Below are 22,696 nucleotides of genomic sequence, written 5' to 3' on the forward strand. Positions count from 1 at the left end.
CCTTACCTTAGACCAAAGATGTGTGATTGTTCATAGTTGAATAAAGAACGAATCTTAGCTTCAGAATTCAAAATTACAAGTCTATCAATAATATTCTGAAAAAGAAAGACTTAGAGTGAGACTGTGCTTGACTAAAACCATTTAAAGAAAACCAAATCAACAGATATTTATTCAGATTTGTGGTTCTCAAACTTGGCTTTTTACTTTTTTTTTCTTTAGTTCATACAATTGGTCTCTTTTTATTCCAACAAAACTACTATTTATGTTGTTATAATAAAGATTTTTACAAAAGTTTTTGTTCTGTTGGCAGAAATGCCAAATTAGACAACCGTTCTTGAGGTTTGACAATTTTGCTTTAAGTTCTAGATGGAGAAACTTCAGTTTTCTGATACAACAGCAACTGGAATTATAAACATACTCCATAAAGCAGTACTTAGATTCAGAAGTTAACCATACATTTTACATATCATGTTCAAACACTGTAGTGAAATTATCTGTGGTAACTTATTATTACAGGAAACATTACCTAATATTCTAATTTTCCCACATAAATTGCTATCAGGAGATTTCCACATCTCCTGAAGCAGTATCTAGGTTGGTACTACTCAGAATGCTAGTCCATGAAATATTGGTTGCTGGTCTATGATGAGATGACGGGGAGGTTTTGAAAGAATGTATCCCTAGGCACACTCTAATTCAGCTGGTATTGTTTCATAGCAAGACTTTCTTGATGAAGGAAGCAGTGTGTTGATTTACATTCCTTAATTAGCGTGAAGAATCCATGTGGCATTTCTTAAGTTCTTTCACATTTTTTATCAGTGGGATATTCTAAAGAAAACCAAAAATACCAGTACTTTGCTCATTTGTTCAAATCTCTCTTCAATTGAGACCCTGCCTTAATCTATTGGCTTTACATCTGAATCACCTAGGGAGCTGTTTAAAAACTAAAAAATATTACTAATCCCTGAAGTCTCATCCCTAGAGATTCTGAATTAACTGGTCTGGGCATTATGAATTGTGAAAGTTCCTGAAATGAATTATCTAATGTTTAGCCAAAGTGGAGACTTACTAATTTACACCCTATCCTGGTAGTACTATGCGAGCAGCTTATGAAGCCAGTTAAATACTGATTAAACTGCTAAAAATGTAAAGTACTTTGAAAAACAAATATAAAATCTACAAGTGTGAAGCAGATTGCTCATGTGAATTTAAATTCAAGATATTTCTGTGACCAACTGGGCAAAACAGGAAAGGTTTTGCTAAGGAGTAAAATCACGTAATATTTACTGAGGTCTATGTGGATGATAGAACAAATGTCACATCATCAAATAAGTAAGAAGTGAGGCAATGAGTTTGTAAGGAGAAGGATATAATGGATATCTCAAAATCACATTTGAAAAAATATTAATCAAAATATAATAAAAGTCAGATTATTTAAACTTACCTAGTAAAAGTTTATACCCAACACTTAGGAATCCATTTACCATTCCACAGGTATCTTGTAAAAATGTGTAAACAATATTAGCAAAATAATTTACAATCAGAAAATATTAAACTGACTAACAATCAATAATAAAAAGATTGCTATCTTAAAATGCTCTTCCATTGTAGTCAGCTGCTTAGCTGGAGACTCCTTGTTTCAGACATTATCATACTAGAACATGAGCTAAGTAACTCGTTCATATCCCAGCTTCATATTCATATTCTCATTACTTGACAGTCCTGATTTAGCCGTGGTTACTGAGCCACGGAGCTCTCCTTGACTTGCCCTGGCACCCGGATGTGATTAAGTAAGTAGTCTTTGCCGTACACATAGGAGCGACTGGTTTGCTATCTAGTTCTTCAAATAGGTATATATTTTTACTGCTTAATATGGTAATTGTTAAGATGTTATCTATTGTTATCACTTTTTACTATAGTAAATCTTCACAGGTTGATCTCAAGTTGATTATATATCACTAGCCTATTCTTACCTGAGAGGGGAGAGACTGCCAATTAGTTCTGCATAGTTTCTGAAAGGGTTACTATAGATTTCTCTTCATTCAGAGGGTACTAGCACAAGCCACTAAAACTGACACAGCTATCTGAGTCATAAGCTCAGATTATTTGATAGCCAATGATACCTTGTGACTCTAAAGTTCTAGCTCTGAATCTAAGTACTAGATGCTGTACAAATAAAAAAGACAGACTGTATTACCAACAAACTAATGAAAGAGTAGATTGCAGCCATCTATCAATGAAAATGCATTTTCAAAGAACATTACAGTAAATAATTTCTCCCTCAAAGGGGATTACATTGATGGATCACCAGTTAAGGAAGAAAACAAAATTCCTAGGAAGCCCACCTTATGGAGAACTTTAGTTTTTAAGTATTGAAACGTGTGTCAGTAAGGCAATCGGTTTCCTAAATAAACAGCTTCCCAGCAATAAGCTAGTGCAAGAAAGGTTTGGGACTCACAAAAAGTAGTCTGAAACTCTGTCTTTTTAAAGAATATTACACAGCTTAAGAATATATTCAATAATTTAGTAGGCCAGAATGAGACCAAGACTGGAAAAACAAAGAGGAATATCTAGTCTATATAGATAGCTACACATTTGAGTGCCTACTCTATTTACAATTGCCCCAATGGCTGTGTCTGTGCTATCTGACTGACCCCTGTTATGAAAGGGTCAGGTGAAGAGTGAAGGATTCCTCAATCATAATTCCAATATCCCTGCAGCTGCACTACTAGGAGTGGCTTGTGACTGGTTAGTCCATGAACATCCATAAACAAAACTCAGTCTGTTAAGGAAGATCCTTCCTTGTTCTAAGTGGGGAGTGGATTGGTCCATTCAGTCTGCTATAACAATACCATAGACTGGGTGGCTTAGCTTATAAACAACAGAAATTTTACTTCCCATGGTTCTGGAGGCTGAGACATCCAAGATCAAGGTGCCAGAAAATTCTGTGTCTGGTGAGGGCCTACTTTCTGCTTCATAGACAGTCGCGTTTTCATTGTGTCTTCACATGGCAGAAGAGGAAAGGGATTCCTCTTGGGTCTCTTTTTTTGAGGCACTAATCACCTCATAAAGGCCCCACCTCCAAATACCATCACATTGGGAATTAGATTTCAACATAATAATATTAGGGGCATAGAAAGATTCAGTCAATAGCAGGGAGGTAGAGGAAAATGCCACTCTCGTTTGGTGGTATAGTGAGTTAAATCGTGACAATGTCCCCATCTCATCCCCCAAAAAAGATCCCCCCAAAAAGATAATTCTATGTCATTATTCCCAGAACCTATGATTGATACCCTGTTTGGAAAAAAGGTCTTTGCAGAGGTAATTAAATTAAGGATTTTGACATAAGATCACCCACGTTTATCCCAGTGGGCCCCAAATCTAATAACAAGTGTCCTTATAAGAGAAAGACAAAGGGAGATTTAAGACAGAAGAGAAGAAGGCCTTGTTAAGATGGAGTCAGAAAGTATAATTATGCAGCAACAAGTTATGAAATGCCTGGAACACCCAGAAGCTGGAAGAAGCAAGGAAGGGTTCTCCCCTGGAGCCTTTGGAGGGAATGTGGCCCTGTAGTTACCTTGATTTCAGACTTTAGGCATCCAGAATTGTGAAAGAATACATTTCTGTTGTTTTAAGCCACCTGGTTTCTCATAATGTGTATGGGAGCCCTAGGAAACTAGTACAAGGTGAGATGGTGAAGATGTCATTATTTATTAATGGGTAGTCCCATGGCCTTTAATATAAAGAATGCCATCCGAGAAGAACATGCTAATGATAATTATAGCAAACAATTATATATCACTTACCTACTAGGCAGTGGTTTAAATTTTTATATTTCATTTAATTCAACTCATTTAATTGTCACAATAACCCTGAAATAGGAATGTCATTTCCCTCTTGTAACACAGGAGAAAACTAAGTTCTAACTTTTCCAAGGTCACACAGCTTGCAAGAGGCAGAATTAGAAATCTAATCTAAGCAGTCTGGCTTTGGAATACAAACTCTTAACAACTGCACTATGCATATGTCTTTCAATAAAGCCAAGATGGACAGTAATAATAGGAAAGGGTACTGCATGGAGGGGTGACCAACAGAGAGAGACAGACACACAGAGAGATGCGGACCTGACTGCGTTCAAAGTTCTATTTCCACTTGTCCCTGATTTTCCTACAAATCGTTGTGAAAGTTAATACATTTCTTCTTTTGCCTAAACTAAGTCTAGTTTCTCCAATAACCAAAGGGGTCCTATCTATCACTTATATAACTGAAAGTTGAGTGACAGAAACTAAAAAGTAATTGAAAATTGTTATCTGTTAGAGGAAAAGATTTTTGTGTCATTCACCTTTAATATACCAAAGTACAATCAGAGAGTTGTTCGCAGGGCCTAGCATTTTGGTAGATACCAGATACAAAGCCGATGAAAAGTTAAAGCCAAATATCCCAAAAATATAAAGAATTCCCTAAAATTGAGAGGAAAAAGAGTAACACAAATAGAAAAATAGCAAAAATATACTGAAAGACCTGAAAGAGAGGAAGAGATGTCAATGGCCATTAAACATATGAAAAGATGTTCAGTTCATAATAAGGAAAATATAAATTAACACTTCTCTCCTGTCAAACAGACAAATATCTAAATCTCTGACCATCTATAATCTTAATAACCTGCCAGGAAAAAAGCACTACAATATCTTATTCATGGGAATGCAGAAGGATTAGTCCCTGTGGGTGAAAATCTAGCAATTCACGAGGTATGATCAAAAAATACAGTGAATGTTTAAATTTTAAAAAAATTATTACAGTAAAAGACACATTGCCATTAATCTCCCTCAAAATACTCCCCCTCATTTTGAACACATTTATCCCACCGTTCTTGCCACTTTCTGAAAAAGTTCTGGAAGTTCTTTTTTGTGAGTGTCTTTATTTCATCCTCCATCATGACAATGCTCCATGTCACAGATCGATTCAAGTACAGCAATTTCTCTCAAATAAAAACATCACAGTGTGTCCTCATCCACCTTATTCACCAGATCTGGCATTGTGCAACTTCTGGTTCTTCCCCAAAGTCAAAATGACCATGAAAGGTAAATGTTTTGAATCGATTCAGGACATTGAGGCAGCCATGACAGTGCAACTAAAGACACTCATAAAAGAGGCCTTCCAGAACTGCTTCAGAAGGTGGCAAGAATGATAGGATAAGCGTATTCAAAGGGAAGGGGAGTATTTTGAGGAGGATTAATGGCAATGTGTCTTTTACTGTAACAAATTTTTTTAACTTAAACACTCACTGTATTTTGTGATCACAACTCATATACCAAAATGACATGTGAATTTACCTTTCAAAACCCAGTTATTCCACTTCTAGAAATCTAGACCAAAGATACTGTAGTAGGCAGAATTGTAAGAGGACCCCAAGATTCTCAATCTTAATCTTAAAACACTAATACAGTCATTGCTGTGAAAAGATTTTTACAGATGTAATTAGTCCCTAATTAGTTGTATTTAAAATAGAATTTTATCAGGATGGCCCTAATCTCATCACATCATCCACTTAAAAGCAGAGTTTTCTCCCACTGATCACAGAAGAGGAAGTCAGAGAGAGTCACAGCAGGAGAGGGGTTTGATTTTAGGGTGAGTTTTCATTGCTGACATGGAGGGGCCACAGGGCAATGCCCTGAGGGCACCCCCTGCTTGACAACCAGCAGAAAATCAGGCATTGAAGTCCTACAACTGTAAGAAACTGAACCATAAGAATAAATTTGGAAGTGGATTTTTCCCCAGAGCCTCCAGACAAGCACTCAGCCTAGCCCAAACTTTGATTTCAGCCTTGTAATACTCAGAGCAGAACACACAGGCACACAGTGCTCCACATCTCACCTACAAAATCGTGAGTTAAGAAATAGGTGTTGTTTTAATTTGCTAATTTGGTAACAATTTGCTATGCAGCAATAGAAAAAAAAACACATACTGGCAAATACAATATATGAGTAGTATAAGGTAAAGCTATTAATATTGGCATATTTTACAATAGCAAAAGACATCGAATAAAAGCAAGTGCCCACCAATAGATGACTGAATGAATAAACTATAGCCCCCCTCCGTACAATAGAGTACTATGCAACTATTAGAAGTGATGAGAAGAGCACTATATACTGCTTTGGAGTAATCAAAAAGATGATAGAATTAAAAGAAAAAGGCAAAGGGCAAGGTGTAGTGTTTATACACCTTGTAGCGTATTATCTTTTGTTTATGACATCTGGGGGAAAGAAAATATACATATTTTTTAAAGGGACAGAGGATAAATCAAAAACTCATAGACTTGTTAGCTATAGAGCAGTGCTATAGAGAACTTTCTGCAACAATTGCAATGTTCCCTTTGTGCTGTCCAACGTGGTAGCCATTGGCCACATATGGGAACGTGAATTGCGGTGGTACTTAAAGAAAATGAATTTCTAACTCTATTTATTTATAATTAATCTAAATATCTACATGTGGCTAGTAGCTATTTTATTGAAAGTCAAACTCTAAGAGAGGGAAAAGGGTATTAATATATAAGAGCAATCTGTAAACCTTGATACATACTGAAATCACATATTTTTCTACAACTTTTAAAGACAAAATTAAGAAAAAAGAAAAAAGAAAACAACCTCTCTAAATTTAAAACACGCTGAAACAAACCTATCAACTTAGTGGCATAGCCAGGCTAAATAGAGATGTACTTACTTCGAATGACTTTACAACACAATATTTTGATTATAAATTCCCAGTGGCATATATTCTAAGAACAAAACTAACTGAAAAGAAATACATGATCTCCTTCCATCACTCTGGTAACGTGGGCGTTGGGGTAGCATGAGGAGAAAAGGGGTCAAATATGTGGTGATAGAAGGAAAACTGACTCTGGGTGGTGAACACACAATGTGATACATAGATGAGGTATTACATAAATGTACACTTGAAACCTACATAATTTTACCAACCAATGTCACCCCAATAAATTTAATTAAAAAAATAAAATAAAATCTAATTCTTGAAAAAAAAGAAGTATCAGCATGCATTCACAACTCTTATTTTAAAACTATTGTATGTAAATTGTACAATAAAACAAGTAAGTTTGATCATGCATTAGGAATCAAGTTTTCCAGTGAAAGAGAAAAATATATAAGCAATAAAAAATATCAATATAGGCTTATACTTAATTTTTCTCTTAAAAAAACCCAAAAAACAAGAAACTATGTTTTCCCCTTGGCTGTCCCTTGAAAGAACTAGTAATAATGACAACCCTAAACAGTGAATATTCCTAGTATCTAGGTTATAGTTTCTAAATACCACTTCCTACTAAAAGGAAGTTGATGATGGCTGATCCCAGGCCTGAGCCAGAAAATATATAGAATTGGAACATCTTATGTAAGAAAGAAAAAAAGCAAAATATCAAAAACTAGTAAGTGTATGCCAAAAGGACTCAGTAGCCAAAAAAGAAATAACTTGATCATCAAAACCAATAATGACTGCATCGGATTGAAACATATACATATAAAAACTAGAAGTTAATAATGACAATAATCAAAGCTCTTTTGGATATAATAAACCACCAATTCATTACTATGAAAATGTACTAAAAAAACAGAATGAGTGAAGCATGTATTCTGCCATTGCTGAAAGAGCTGTACTTCAGGGTTTAATTATTAAATAATTCCTGTTAAATACAAAAAGAATGACAGAACTAGGATCACTATTTCACACCTCCTAATGAAACAATGTAACCCAGGACAAATAACAGTTTCTCCAAAAAAATCAATGACATGAAAACAAAGAGGGAAAACTGTTTTAGAATAAAAGAGATTTAAAAGATATAATGACTGGATGCAACATATGGACCTTGTTTGGATCATAACTTGACTGACTGTAAAAAAAAAGGATATCTTTGAGACATCAAAGGAAACTTCCATATAGATGACATATTAGACAATATAAAGAGGTTACAGCTAATATTTTAGATATGATAAAGCCACAATGATTTATAGGGTGGTCATTCAAATCAAAATAAAACCCGAAGAAGTCCTTATTAATTAGAGATAAATTATTTACAGATGAATTGACATTACGCCCAAAATATGCTTTACAATTCTCCGGGGGAAAAAAAAAGCTGGAGTAATGGAGAGAAAACTGGGAAATGGATAGGGAATAGGTGGAAGAACACAGACAGACTGCTGATAAAAGCTGCAGTTTAGTAATGGAGAGAGAGTTCATGATACTATTTTTATTGCATGTAAGTTTGAAAGTGCCACCAAATAAAGCCCACATGTGTTATGTGCACATGCATGTGAGGGCGCACAATTCTTCAGCATCACTTCCTAGTGTTCCTGCCATCATCTGACTCCCAAAGAAAATGAAGTTATTGAATTAAATCCTTTTGGACAAAGCCTAAGAAGAAACCAAATCATTAAGAAATAATAAAATAGAGAGGTTACTGAGAATTTACAATGTTCATAGTAGCAAAAAAAAATTTTTTTTTAATCCCAAAACCCAACTTGCTGGACTTCCGGGGCAAAAGGCAAATATGACACAGTTCTTCTCCTCATGGGTATTATGGTATATTAGGAGAAACAATACAAAAATAATTATAAAATAATGTGACATATGCTTTATTTATGGACAAGGTGCTATGACAGTACATTAAGAGGAACCCACTAAAAATGTGATGAAAGATGGACACAGAAGATTTCACAGAAGGAGTAAAGCATGAATAAGTCCTGAAGAATAAGGAGGTGCTATCAAACCGAAAAATAGGTTATATACCTTCCAGACTCCAGAGAAAGAAAGAAACTTGTCCAAAGACTCTGGATGTTGAGAGTGGAAGGTAAGAGAACAAAAGAGGACTTTGAGAAATAAGGGGAAGCTGAACGCCATATAAAGGAATATGGACTATGTATGGAGGCAAAGTCCTCCATAGGGAAATCAGCAAAGATTTTAAACAACAGAATGATTATATCTGGTTCTCTCTCTCTCTCTCTCTCTCTCTCTCTCTCTCTCTCTTTCTGTGTGTGTGTGTGTGTGTGTGTCTTTTGGTTTTCATTTTGAAGGACCACTTTGATTATAAATTAGTGTAAGGATAAATTAGGGGTTAAGAGTGGAAGAAAAAGAGCAATTAAGATCTTATTGAAATAATCTAGCAAGAAATGAGGGTCAAAGCTAAGGTGATCTCAATAGGAATAGAAAAGTAAATAAGACCAAGTTGTTAGGAAAGTAAAAATCTATAAATTGTAATTAATTTTAGCTATAGAAAGGAGTCAACAATGAATTCCAATGAATTCCAGGTTTCTAGCTTATGCAACTATATGGATAATGCTGACATATCCTGAGATAAGACAATAGAAAATGGAATTCATTTAGGATGGAGAAAACATTATATTCAATAGTTGTAGACATGGTAAGACTAAGAGGCCTATCAGTTTTCCAGATGTCCATTGTCTGGTAGAAATCTGGGTATCGATCTGGCAGTCAAGTGAGTGATATAGGTCAGAGAGTTCTCGTGTACAACTGAAGCCACGGAACTGGGTGAAATCAACCTGGAGAACATATGACAGACACAGGAAGAGAAATCCACAAAGGAGACCATGAAGGAGAGATGAGAGAGCTGGAAGAGAACCAGAAGTAGTACCACAGTCAGTAAGGAGGACTGGATCAACAGTGCCAAATGCCACAAGGTGGCAAATTAAAGGAATGGGGAGGTTCCATTTGGTAAAGAAATTACATATTTATTAGCTACTTTTGGCAGAACAATTTCAGTTAAGGAGTACAGCAAGATGCCAAATTACAGTGGCTTCCAGAGTTGATAGAGGAGAAAGAAGTAGACTTCAAGTATGGGCAATTTTTTCAGGAAGCTTTTCAGGAAGGAAACTAAAAAGGAAACCATAGAGCGGTAGCTACAGAAGACACAGGTCAAGGGAGTTGTTTGTTTATTTTAACAGAGTTTATACATGTTTAAATGATGATGGGAAGAAGTGATTCTCCTACAAGGCTAAAAAAAAGTTACCAGGAGAGGTGGACTAACAAAGCTATTTGCAGTTAAGTATTTTAAGATTTAAAAAAAAAAAAAAAAAATCTCTCCCTAAGTGAAAAGACATTTTTGAATATACACTAGATATCCATGAAAACTTAACAGAACAAACATCCAAGCTATTGCTCTAGATTAAATGATGCAGCTCATTTGTACTTAGTTCCCATAATCAATTTCAGTAAAGGCAATAATATTAGGCATATTTTCAAAAACTATTCATTGGACATCTACTATGTTCTAGATTCTAAGGTTGACTAAGATCCTACTTGCTCTCAGGCACTCAGTGTTATCAGGAAAGACAGGCAGATAACTGGCTAATTAAAAAACTACTTAAGAAGTGCCAAAATACAAGTAAGCACAAGACAACATTGGATCCCTTCAAGGAAAAAAGAATATAAAATAAAACTTTAATGATAGAAGTACCAACCTTTATCTTTTACTCATATAGATTATCAAAACTTTTCCAACGTAGAGAAAGTTTAAAAAATTAAAATGTTTAGGGCTATCAAGAATTAAAAGTAATCAAAAGAGCAAAACCATGTAAAAAAACACACCACCATACAGGACAAATGACCAGAAAAATTAGAAAGTAAGGATTAATTGTACAATTTCAGTGTTAATCAAATAATTCTTTACTAATGCATATATATACATATTTATGTGTGTTTAATTCATAAATGTATCCAAAGATGAGGAACTAAATATCTCTGGATGATTAAAACAAGTTACCCATCTGGGAGTATGAATGTGAAATAAGTCTCAAATTAAATAAACATGTATATACTGCCCTCATGGGGCAGTAATATGTAGTTCGTTAAAATATAAGAAGAAAATGTATTGGACTCCTTGAACAGTTTATTCCTAATTATCCTTGCCAATAAAGAAACAGCACTGGTATGACGAATGACATAGTAAGTTATCTAAAAATCATTCATACACATACTTCCATCATACTTCTATGTGTGCCAAATCTCTTTCCTTGTTGGGGAGTGTTAACCTTGTATTCATGCCAATAGGTGTTGCAACTACTAAGTGGCCTGAATCAAAGATTCCATACACAGATAATTCAGAAGCTGATATTCCATGGGTAAATAAGTCAGCCTCTAAATGCCATTAAATAGTGTTCATTTTTTTTTCTGTCAAATTGCATTTTTACTGCAAATCTCTAAAAGTATAATTTATAAAAGGGAAAGATTAAAAGAAAATGACTTACAATAACACACGCTGGGACTTCACGAAGAGAATATTCTGCTTTATTAGGAAGATCTTGATTGCCTACCAGCTCATAAACAGCAGGATAAGATAACAAGTTCACCAGTGCTAGAAAAGACTAGGGGGAAAGAAAGAAAACAGTCCTTTAAATGGTTCATTTTTTTAACCACATCCATGGAAGAATAATCAAGGTAAAATTTTATAGCAGTATGACTGCAAGGGTTAATTTTTTTTTTGCAAGGGTTAATTTTTTAAATAAGCCTAATTAATCCGCATAAATGTGAAATACATACATATATGATAAGTACAAAATAGTTAACATTAACAATAATCTATGTGTTGACAATACATAATAACAATTGTAACAGAACATACTTGAGTGTTGGAAAATGTTTTAATATATGTATCTCTTGAAATGTTTGGTTCTGAGAAAAAAATGAAATGATCCATCTTTCTCTTTCTTTGCACTTGTTATATCTGACATATAAGAAAGTATAAGAGAATACTACCAAGGGGTCTGGGGGAAAATGATAAATTCTACATATTCTTTACTTAGGTCACAAGTCCATCTTTATCCTTTAACTACATTCACTGTAAATACAACTAACCTAGTTATAGTTAATTTTTTAAAGCCATGGCTTTTCTTATCAAAATCAGCTCATTTTCTGGTGCAATCTTAACAAGGTAATCTCGCCAGAAAATTTTTAAGCTCACCATCTCATTCTGTCTTATTAAAGGCAACCTGAATATTTTTCTCAGGCACGTTTCATTTTTTTGGATCCCCTGTGCAAAAGCATGCAATGGTTGCCCATCACTGAACATCAAATCTAAACTCCACAGCATGATTTTCAAGGCACTTTACAAATCAACACCTTTCTTCTCTTGAGTCTCAAAAGCCTTGTTTCCCATTATTCCTCAGCATGCAGTCAGACTTCAGTCGATCAAATCTGCCTGTGGCCTCTTTCAAGTGAGTGCCACATATACAAAGTCTTCTTATCTACTAACACGCTCCTCCTGCCCTCTGACATACTCATTATCCCACTTCATAAACATTCAAAAATGGTCACATCATTTCTATCTAGAAGGCTTTCCAATTAAGTTAACTCGATCCACTAGAAGCCCTCTATTCTACCAATACCTGTACGTTCAGTTTGTACTGTATTAATTGTAATTATTTGTAACTATTACATTTTCTGCTTGCCTTTTTAAAAAATTTTCACTAGACTCAGAAAATTTAAGAATCAGACAAATTCAGAATTTTCACTAAAATCAGAACATTGAGAAAACTAAAAAGAACAGTTCATTCAATCTCTCATTTAATAGATGAGAAAAGTTGAGTACCAGCAAAGTAAAGTGACCTGTCAAAGACACAAAATCAGAAAGTCGGTCCTAGAACTAATCTGCATTTTCTCATCTGCAGGCTAAGGTTATTCATTACAAATCACTGGATAATCTTCAGATGCCACTTAACAGATGCTATTTAACCCTTGCGGCATAGTCCTTGTTTGAGGACCTGGATGGTAGAGTCCATTTTATACCATCCCCCTTATCAGACCAAATGCAATGTTATTTAACGACTATAGGAAACACTTTTCACACACAGTTTTTAACAAACGCTGTGGTAGGATGAAAAATGAATTCACATCACGTTTTTAAAAGTTTCCTTTCTTCCCCCCCATAAATATTCCATAAAATAAAGATGAAATTTCTAACCAATTCTAAGAAGAAAATAACCAACATATTCATGGTTTAAAGCTAGTATCTATTTGGGTAGCACTAACATTATCATAAAGTAGAATAAATATGTTTAATAGCCTAGTTGCCATTTACTGAATGCCTATTTAAAGAGAACATTATGCTAAAAGTATGTACTATAGAGGAGGAAGGGGAACACTGATGTCAAGGAAAAGATGTTTGAGGAATATGTCTATGAATTGTACATAAAATGAACTGCAGGAAAACTATATAGGAAACCACTCTAAAAATTCACTAATCACCAGCGTGCTGCCTAAAAAGAAGATTAAAACAGATGTCACAACAGTTTTATTTTTAATCTTTATCATAAAGCTAACACATGCTTTAGTTTGAATATGTAAATATTTCATAAATGTCCTTAATAATGTTAAGGTTCTATAATATTAAGATATTATAAGATCCACTAATACTTAGATACTGTCATAAATGTCTTTTATGTTTAAAACATCTTTGTTATCTATTACAACCATGACAGATTACAAAAAAACAACTTAATAAATATCCTTTTTGACATTTAACATCATCCATAAAGATGTATGGTCTTTACAAATCACATATATCAATATTATATTACATTTGTGACAACATGTATGGATCTTGAGAGTATAGTGCTAAGCGAAACAAGTCAGACAGAAAAAGCAGAGAACCATGATTTCACTGATATGTGGTATATAAACCAAAAACAGCAAAAGAACAAGACAAATGAGAAACAAGAACTCATAGACACAGACAATAGTTTAGTGGTTACCAGAGGGCAAGGGGGGTTGGGGGTGGGAGATGAGGGTAAGGGGGATCAAATATATGGTGATGGAAGGAGAACTGACTCTGGGTGGTGAACACACAATGGGATTTATAGATGATGTAATGCAGAATTGTACACCTGAAATCTATGTAATTTTACTAACAATTGTCACCCCAATAAATTTAAAAAATACATTATATTAAGGGTTTTGTATTATTTACACATGAAGAATTCCATTCGTGTTTATGGACCCTCCCCACCTTCACATGAAAAATAAAACAATGTGAACCACATAATAGAATCATAACTTCTGATACGCTACTCTAAAATTATATAGAACTCTAGGTGAAAACAATTCAGTAACTGTATTTGAACTAAAACGACCTAAACAAAATTTTAAAGAAACTTAAGATTTTAGCAGCTTGTTACTAGGAGAAACAAATCCACTTCTCACACACTAAGCATTTTTAAAAGACATTAGCAAAATTGTGATGTGTTGAGCACTTCTAGAACTCAAGAAAATATTTACAATGTAATCATTAGTTCCCAGGAAAATAACATAAGATGTTGCTAATATCAGATACTAATTATACTAAAATTTATATGAGCATAAAACAAAATTCTATTTCATCAATGATTTGAAGAAAATAATGGGGTTCTATGTAGTAATGATAAGAAAATTATGCAAGGTTAAATGTTTGATATATTTGAAGACTACAGCATAAAATAAAAACTAAAGCCAAGAACTTGTCTTATGAATTAAAAACCCTTCAGGATGACAATGATGATCCATTCACTTATTTATTCATTCCAAATATTTTAATGCCAGCTGCTTATCAGCAATTGTGCCTGATGCTAAGCATAAACATAGGAATGACAAAACGGTCCCTGCCCTCAAGGACTCACAGTGTGGTACAGAATAAACACACCATTAGAGAATTTAAAATAGTGCCCGCAATGATCTGCTGGTATTGAGAAGAGTGGGGAGGACACTGGGAGGATGACACTACACAGTAAAGCAGGGAGAAGTGAGAGACATGGCTGCCTGCAGAGGTAGCAGGCAGGTAGGCAGGAGGAGATGTGCCATGTGAATGACCTCTACCTTTATACTGTAGGAGAAAGAAGGAACTAATGAAGTGTTTTCAGAAAAGCAAAGGGAAGTATATTTTATATTTTAGATAGAATGCTATGAAAGAAAATGGTTGCAAGGGTAGACAAAATTGGGAGGAAAAAAATGCGATTTGGAAGTTCTAAGAATGACAAACATATCAGTTATACCTACTAAAACCAGAGATGTATTTTTAAAGGGTTAGAATAATCAGAAAGTGGTTCAAAGGCAAGTTTTTTGTTTGTGATACTTTTAATTTAGTAGTTGATATGGCTAAACCCCAACTCTAATTGACAGGCTGAATTTTTAATTTTAGCTTTAATTCATTTAAATTTGCATAGTAACATGGGACCACTGTCTATCATATTACAAAGCTCAGCAATAGAGTAAAGGAAGAGTGTTGAGGGGACTGGAAGTACGTTATTCAATGTATCTCATTATATATTGTGCCCACATTATTGGTTTGCACAATTAAAAGGACAAGATAAAATTAAATCCGAAAAGACAACAGAATCCCTAGGGAATATTTAGGACTACATGGTTCACACTATGAATGATTACTCCCATGAGTTATTATTTCTAGATCTTCCAGTGCATGGCGTAAGGGAATATACAATTTTTTAAAGAGAAAAGTTAATTATTCATTTATAATGACATTACTAATTCAAAATGAAGTTTAATAAAATCCCTGTAACCTTAAATTTGAATTAGAACTATTTCCTAGAGATTAAGAACTAATATTGGGTCACTTTATGTAAAATGTAAAAAACTTGTAACCATGAAGATTTGTATACCATTTGCTTGTCCTGAATAGTGTAGCTGCCATATCTATTACCTCTAAGTATAAAATGAACCCCACTATGTCATAGTTTTCTTTTAAAGAGGCACATGTATTTGCAAGCCAAGAAAAATGTTTTTATGTTCTTTCATCTATCTGCAATTTCCTCTTTTAATCCTGAAAAGCCAAATATCTACTATCATTTTCTTTCAATCTGAAGAAATTCCTTTACTATGATTTAAAATGCAGATCTGCCATAAATTATTTTCTTAGCTTTCAATTTTATATTTCACTTTTATTCTTAAAGAATATTTTTGCTAGAAATAAACAAAGACTGACTTGTTTGTTTTCCCCTTTCAGCTCATTAAAGACACCTGTTCCTTTGTCTTTTGGCCTCCACTGTTCCTAAAGAGATAGCAGCAAATTTATCTGCTGTTACCCTGTACTGTATGTAATGCATGATTTCCTATCACTTCGTTCAAGATTTCCATTTTATCTTCAGTTTTCAGCAGTTTGTATGTCTATAATGAGACTTGCTGTGGTTTCTTTGTAATTTCATTCTTTGAATATTCTTCCTTGGGATTCATCGTTTCTTGATTTAGAAGTTTTGATAAATTCAAAAATTACTCAGATAAAAATCAAATATTTTTTTCTGCCCCATTCTCTCTTGTGTTTCTGGTATTCCAATCACACATGCTAAAAACCTTCTGATAATCTCACAAATCACAGAAGTTTTTCCCAAATTTTTTTATCTCTGTTCTTTAGATTGTACATATACGAGTATGACAATTAAGTTCGCGAACTTGTTGCAACACTGTTGCTAACCTTTTCTGATATCAGAGGGATTATTCACTATGAATTTGTATCAACTGGACAAACAGTTAACCAAGTATGCTATTTGGAAGTGCTAAAAAGGCTGCATGAAAAAGATGACCTGAAATTTTCACCAATTCATAGCTCTTGCATCACGACAACGCACCAGCTCACACGGCACTGTCTGTGAGGGAGATTTTAGCCAGTAAACAAAAAACTGTATTGGAAGACCCTCCCTACTCACCTGATCTAGCCCCCAGTGACTTCTTCCTTTACCCGAAGATAAAGGAAATATCGAAAGGAAGATATTTTAATGACATTCAGGACATCACAGGTAATACAACGGCAGTTCTGATGGCCATTCCAGAAAGAGTTCCAAAATTGCTTTGAAGGGTGGACTACATACTAGCATCAGTGTATAGCTTCCCAAGGAGAGTACTTTGAAGGTGACCAGAGTGATATTCAGCAATGAAGTATGCAGCACATTTTGTAGGATGAGTTCGCAAACTTAATTGTCAGACCTAGTTTATATTAATCTCAAGTTTATTGACTATTTCTTCCATCATCTTTAAATTTCCATTAAGACCATCTACAGAATTATTTCAGAAAATAAAATATTTGGTTTAGAATTTCTATCTGGCTTTTTTATACAATTCATACTTCTCCACCATAATTTCTAATTTGTTAACTAGCTATAAGCATAGTGTCTTTTGCATTCTATTTACTAGTAACTGCTTTAAAATCCTTCATAAATAATTCCAACTTCATCATTTCACAATCTCTATCAGTTGCCTTTTTCTGGACTTTAAATTGCATTTCTCTTTTTCTTTATATATCTAATACTTTTGGATTGTATCCCATACATTGTGCAGAATATGATGTAGAAATGCTGGATTCTGTTATTATTTCCCAAAAGAGTGTTGATTTTAATTTAGTAGTAGTTGATGTGGCTAAACACGAACTCTAAACTCTGCTTACTGTGGTAGGAGCATTTGATATCTGTTAAATTCAAGCGCACAGTTAAGGAGATAATGACATATTTGGACAGACTATATAGACAGTTTGGAGTACCCTCTATGTTCCTCTCTCCTTTCCAGGCATCTCCTTGCCTTTTCCAGTTGTTGTAAGTCCCTAAAACTTGTCTTCTGGTTTTTACAAGTTTGTTAGAGTATGGATTTTTATCTGTGGAGCACCAACTGGTACTTGCCCGCAGGCAAAAATCTGTTAAATCCAGAATATTTAACAGTAGGATTCTCTTCATCTGTATTGACTCCCCTCCATTTCTTGTCTATTTTTTTGCCATTCCAGTGCTTTTAAACAGTTGCTTTTTAAGTTATTTTTCCTGACTTTGTGTTTTCTACTAGAGGGAACTAGTCCACCATTACAGAAAGCAGAACATTTTTCTTTTTTTTATTTTGATTAATTTTATGACACCCTTTGAATGAAAATTTCCCAGGCTACCATAAAATCAAAGCCAGGAATCATCATTTCATTTTAGTGAAATTTGGAAAGCATGTTAAATATATAAAACCCATTGAATTACAATAGGACGTCGTGTGGATACTTAAGAGTTTTGTTTGCTTTGTTTCAGTTTTACTACATTACTCTAAATGACTGCACCTTCTTTCTGCCTACCCTTTCTTCAAATAATCCTAACAATTTTCTATTAGATTTGAATTCAAGGGGGAAAAGTGTCTGCTTTTTTTTTTTTTCTCCCATCAATTGGTTTCTGTTTCAGGGTTTTTTGTGTGTTTGTTTTCTAACATGTCTGGTGTGCATTACTCTTTCTTAACAAATACAAATTTTAGTAAAAATAATATAAAAGAAAAACATCCTTCCAAAACTTCATTCCCAGAGAACACTGGTATTTCTATCATTCACTAAATTTATTGTAAAAATAAAAAAATAAGGAAAAAGAAAAAATTAGAAATGAAAAAAGAGGAGGGAAAAGAAAAAATTAGGAAAGACTGCTGGATATAACAGAATATAGATTAAAGTCTGGATAAAGAAATTTCTGAGAGATATACTTAAAATTTTTACATAACTAGATAAATGATTTCTTACCTTTTGACAGCTTCGGTCTATAGGATCCACTGGAGTAGATCTGGGATGGGTTACTCTAACATCATCTCTTCCACATTCCAGATTGGCCCATAATTCAGTTATAAGCGCATTAATAAACCCTAAAAAGAATTATTTTACATCATATTTATCGTATACTATTTCTTTGGATTATGGAGGCAAGATATAATTATCCCTCTGACAAGACTGGTCCAAACTGGCCAAAAACACATTAAGAAATAACCTCTATCCTTGGTAGAAACTCTATCTGCTATTTTTTAATTTACTTTTATGATCCTCATTATCATAAAAGTGTAGAATGATGAAATTCTTAGAGACTATTTTCCTGTAGGACTGAATTTCGAGTACCAGCTTTTATCCTCTGGCCAATAACTTCTCTCAGCATGTTTTCTGAAAAATAAGGTTTACACTTGACTCTGCAAATGAGCCAACAGTGAAAGGTAGGATGTGGGGTAGAGAAGGTATTAGAATCAAGGGTAGCATCCAAAGAGCATATGCATTCCTTTATTCTAATTATTTTTTTGTAATTCTACATGCTTAGAACATTTTTCCAATTCATACAACTTTTGGCTCAGTCATCTTTAAATTCGCATGAATCAGGTATTATATATCTAAATGAAAGGGACTATTCAGTCTGATTACTAAATCTTTTGTGAAGAATCAAATCATATGGAAACATGTAAAGCAGAACATCTAATCATAAAAATCAGTAGCTTTTTAATAATAACATTACAGCAGAAAGAGTTTGGTAATAGAAAAAATATAGGCTCTGAAACTGAACCTATCAGGTTTCAAACTACAAATCTGCCAGTTTATTAGGTGCATGTCTTGAGACAAATCCCTTGACTTCTTAGAGCATCAGTTTCCCCAGGTGAAAACTGAATAGTGCTACATTCAAGTATAAATAAAGTCATACACGTAGAGTTGTCAATACAGTATCTAAGACATTACAGGAACTCAAGAGTGTTAGTCTTTCCTCCTCTGTCCTATGAAAAGTTGCCTTTAACCCTCTCATGAAAAGTTTGATACTATCAGGCTCAGAAGTTTAATGACTTGAACAACAAGAAAATCTGAGATGAAATCTAGTCTCCAAATACTTTTATTAATCTGCCCTGAGTACTACAATAAATTGGATTTCAGTCTAAATAGAAATAAAAATAAGCTTAGGGCAACTTCTGCCAAGAAAAGTGTTTTATAATACAAGTACAGATTAGTTCAGCCATAAAATATTTAAAATATGCTATAGAAAAATATTTTTATTTAATGAGAGAATCAATAGTGATCACTGATGTTATGATTCATCAACTCTAAGCCTTGAAAAATATAATCATAGCATCTCTATCAGAGATTACATCTTGTGTCTGGTTCAGGGTTCAGAGATAACCGTAAGATATGATGCATTAAATTCACAATATTTGAACTTCTTAGAAATCCAATCCATAGTGGATTATACAAGCCGACTGCAAACTGCAAAGATAGTGGTGAAAGGTAAGAGGTGAGAAGGAAGCTTTCAAGAAGGAAAGAGGAAGAAAGGGAGTAAAAGGGTATGTCTGTGTGATAACTATTATAATTGTCCATTTTGACGCATATGTAAGCCACTGAAACTGAGAGTTAAGAAATCCTATCAGATGCAACTGTACTGAAAGAGGATGATATTCTTGATTTATAAGATGAAGGCAGCTTCTTAAAGCATCCAGTATTTCTTAGTTTAGTTCATTATGTGCCATTGTTCTGAGGAAAGCGCCCAAGGAGGCATATCTTTCACAGGAAAAGAAAATTCCCAGTGGGATTTGATGGAAAAGATAAAAAGGAAACCCTATAACTTTCTTTTACCTAAGGCCTAACTTCCTTACTCGAGTAATATCCTGATACTTGACCATGCCAATTAAATTTTCCATTTTATTTAAATAATTATAATTCTACTTAAAAGAAAAACTGACCTGAACTTTGCAGCGCTCTTGCACCTGCTGCTGTTGATGCCACTTGTGTAACCAAAACGTCATAAGCAAACTTCTTATGCCTGCTGATCTAAACAACATAAATAGGGAACAATAGTGAGAAGCAGCTTAATGTTTTATTTATATGTTACATGTAGAGTTACTGATTTTTTAAAACTAGAACACTACACATTCTTTCAAGTAAAGATAAGCGCAACAACATCAAACTCAGAAACTATAACAATTAATGAGTTAATACTAATGTAATATTTTCAACAATCTTATTTCAGATTTAGGTTCTGGTCCCAACCTTGAAACTAAGTAGCTTTTTGACCTTGAACAAGTCACTTCTTTCTCTAGGTCTAAATCTCTTCATACATAAAGTAAGGGACTTTGATCAAATGTGAAGTAAGGTTTCTTCAAACTCTAAATTCTATTATCTTACATTATACTTTAGGTTGGTTCTTCAATAATAAATTTCCTCATTAAAAAATATATACTGACTGCTAGTTTTTTAAACTAGGCTTTTAAATAATGAAACAACTTTAAAAAGAACAATGATATCTTCTTAAAAATGACAATTATTTTTAGAGGCAATATTTGCCCCTAAGGAAAAGAAATATATATAAATACCAACAAAGAATGCTCATCATTAATGCACAGGTTTCTAAGCAGTATTGTAGAAAACTTTAAATAATGTGTTATTATACAAAGAGAGTATTATACATATATTCATGGTAAAATACAGAAGTATCTCTCTTAGCTGAAATCAGAATAAGCAGTAACAAAGACATTATAAAACGTTCTTCCTTCTAGACTTTGGCTAAGATCAGATTGGTTTATAAAAGATCAGATTGGTTTTTGACTTCTAAACAGAGGTAACCATTTAGAATTTATATTTAGTCAATATTTCATTGAAAGGATCTGTTTCAATCAAATTTTTCAAAATATAGACTATACATTCAGTTTTAAGGGCAAAAAAAAAAATAGAGATAAACTAAAGGACCATGAAAAAGAATTAGGTTAATTTCTTCAATTTTCTGCTGTTCGTGTCTTTATAATTTGAGTTCCGTTTTCCATTTTCATTCTCCTTAACTTATCATCCATTAGTCCTACAGTTAAATGACATAGAAGTACAGTAAAATAAATATCTATCATTTTGCCACTTGCCTTTCTCCATAAAAACTCAAAAAACACCTTACTCAATCACCCCCATTGACCCTGCTGATTCAGGTATCAGTAGCCATAGGTGTTTCCCAGGTTCACGCTAAATACTAAAAAGGCAGAGGCAGGGAAAACCCACAGAAAAGTTAGACATGCTTTACTAAACAAGAATCAGATTTCATGAACACGGTAAAATACAACTGTGAATTCTAGTCTTACTTCTGTAACCAGATGTGTAAACATAAGCAGATTGTTTAACTAGCCTGCCTCTCTACTTTCTCTTCAGCAGAATTAAGAAAATAGCCTCATTGCTTTCTTAACAAGGTAACTGAGAATCTAAAATTTCAGAAAATGTTCTGAATAGCATAAAGCACCATTAAAGCATTGTATTAACTTATAAGGTTATAAGTTACTGAGGTTCAGGGCACAATATCTTCTATTATAACCACCAGCATGGCACAAAGGAAGACAAGATTGTTTTCAAATTTATGAATGTAAAAAGTAACATTGTAGTTGTAGGTGTATTACAAGGGTAAAAGCTGTGTCTGCATGATCTCAAGCATCTGAATGAGCAAGGAAAATGTCTTTGAACGGCTTCAATATTTCCAGAAATGTAAAAAAAAAAAAAAAAAAAAAAAAAAACCCAAATTGGTAACTAGTACATAAGGAGATTCAAACTCACCAGCAGAGAAATTCAAATTAAAAAAAAAAAAAAAAAAGTCTGAAAACATTCTATACTTGATATAGTCTGAATGTGTGGTCTTCCAAAATTCATGTGTGTAAATCCTAAGACCCAAAATAGACAGTAGTAAGCGGCGACTTTAGGAGGTGATAAGCTCATAAAGGTGGAGACTCCTCATAAATGGGAGCTCATAAAGGTGGAGACTCCTCATAAATGGGATTAGTGCTCTTATATCATATCGAAGATCCCAGAGAGGTCCCTAGGCCCTTATGCCTTGTGAGGATGTAATGAGAAGTCTGTGAGTCAAAAGACGACTTTCCATTGACCATGCTGGCATCCAGCCTCCAGAACCGTGAGCCACCCAAT

At 33.9% G+C, this 22,696-nt stretch overlaps 1 protein-coding gene across 3 annotated transcripts in view; it reads right to left on the reverse strand.

The window, feature by feature from the left end:
- The window catches only part of TBC1D32 (TBC1 domain family member 32), a 179,405-nt gene that overhangs the window by 87,243 nt on the left and 69,466 nt on the right, over positions 1 to 22,696 (reverse strand). For all 3 annotated transcript variants that reach the window (XM_033093945.1, XM_033093938.1, XM_033093931.1), the window contains exons 20-23: positions 20,488 to 20,575; positions 18,530 to 18,648; positions 11,271 to 11,387; positions 7 to 95 (exon numbers count right to left, since the gene is read on the reverse strand). In XM_033093945.1, the coding sequence (XP_032949836.1) occupies positions 7 to 95; positions 11,271 to 11,387; positions 18,530 to 18,648; positions 20,488 to 20,575 (413 nt within the window). The remainder of the gene's footprint in view (positions 1 to 6; positions 96 to 11,270; positions 11,388 to 18,529; positions 18,649 to 20,487; positions 20,576 to 22,696) is intronic.

This window comes from Rhinolophus ferrumequinum, chromosome 3, assembly GCF_004115265.2.
Source record: "Rhinolophus ferrumequinum isolate MPI-CBG mRhiFer1 chromosome 3, mRhiFer1_v1.p, whole genome shotgun sequence".
Taxonomy (NCBI): domain Eukaryota; kingdom Metazoa; phylum Chordata; class Mammalia; order Chiroptera; family Rhinolophidae; genus Rhinolophus; species Rhinolophus ferrumequinum.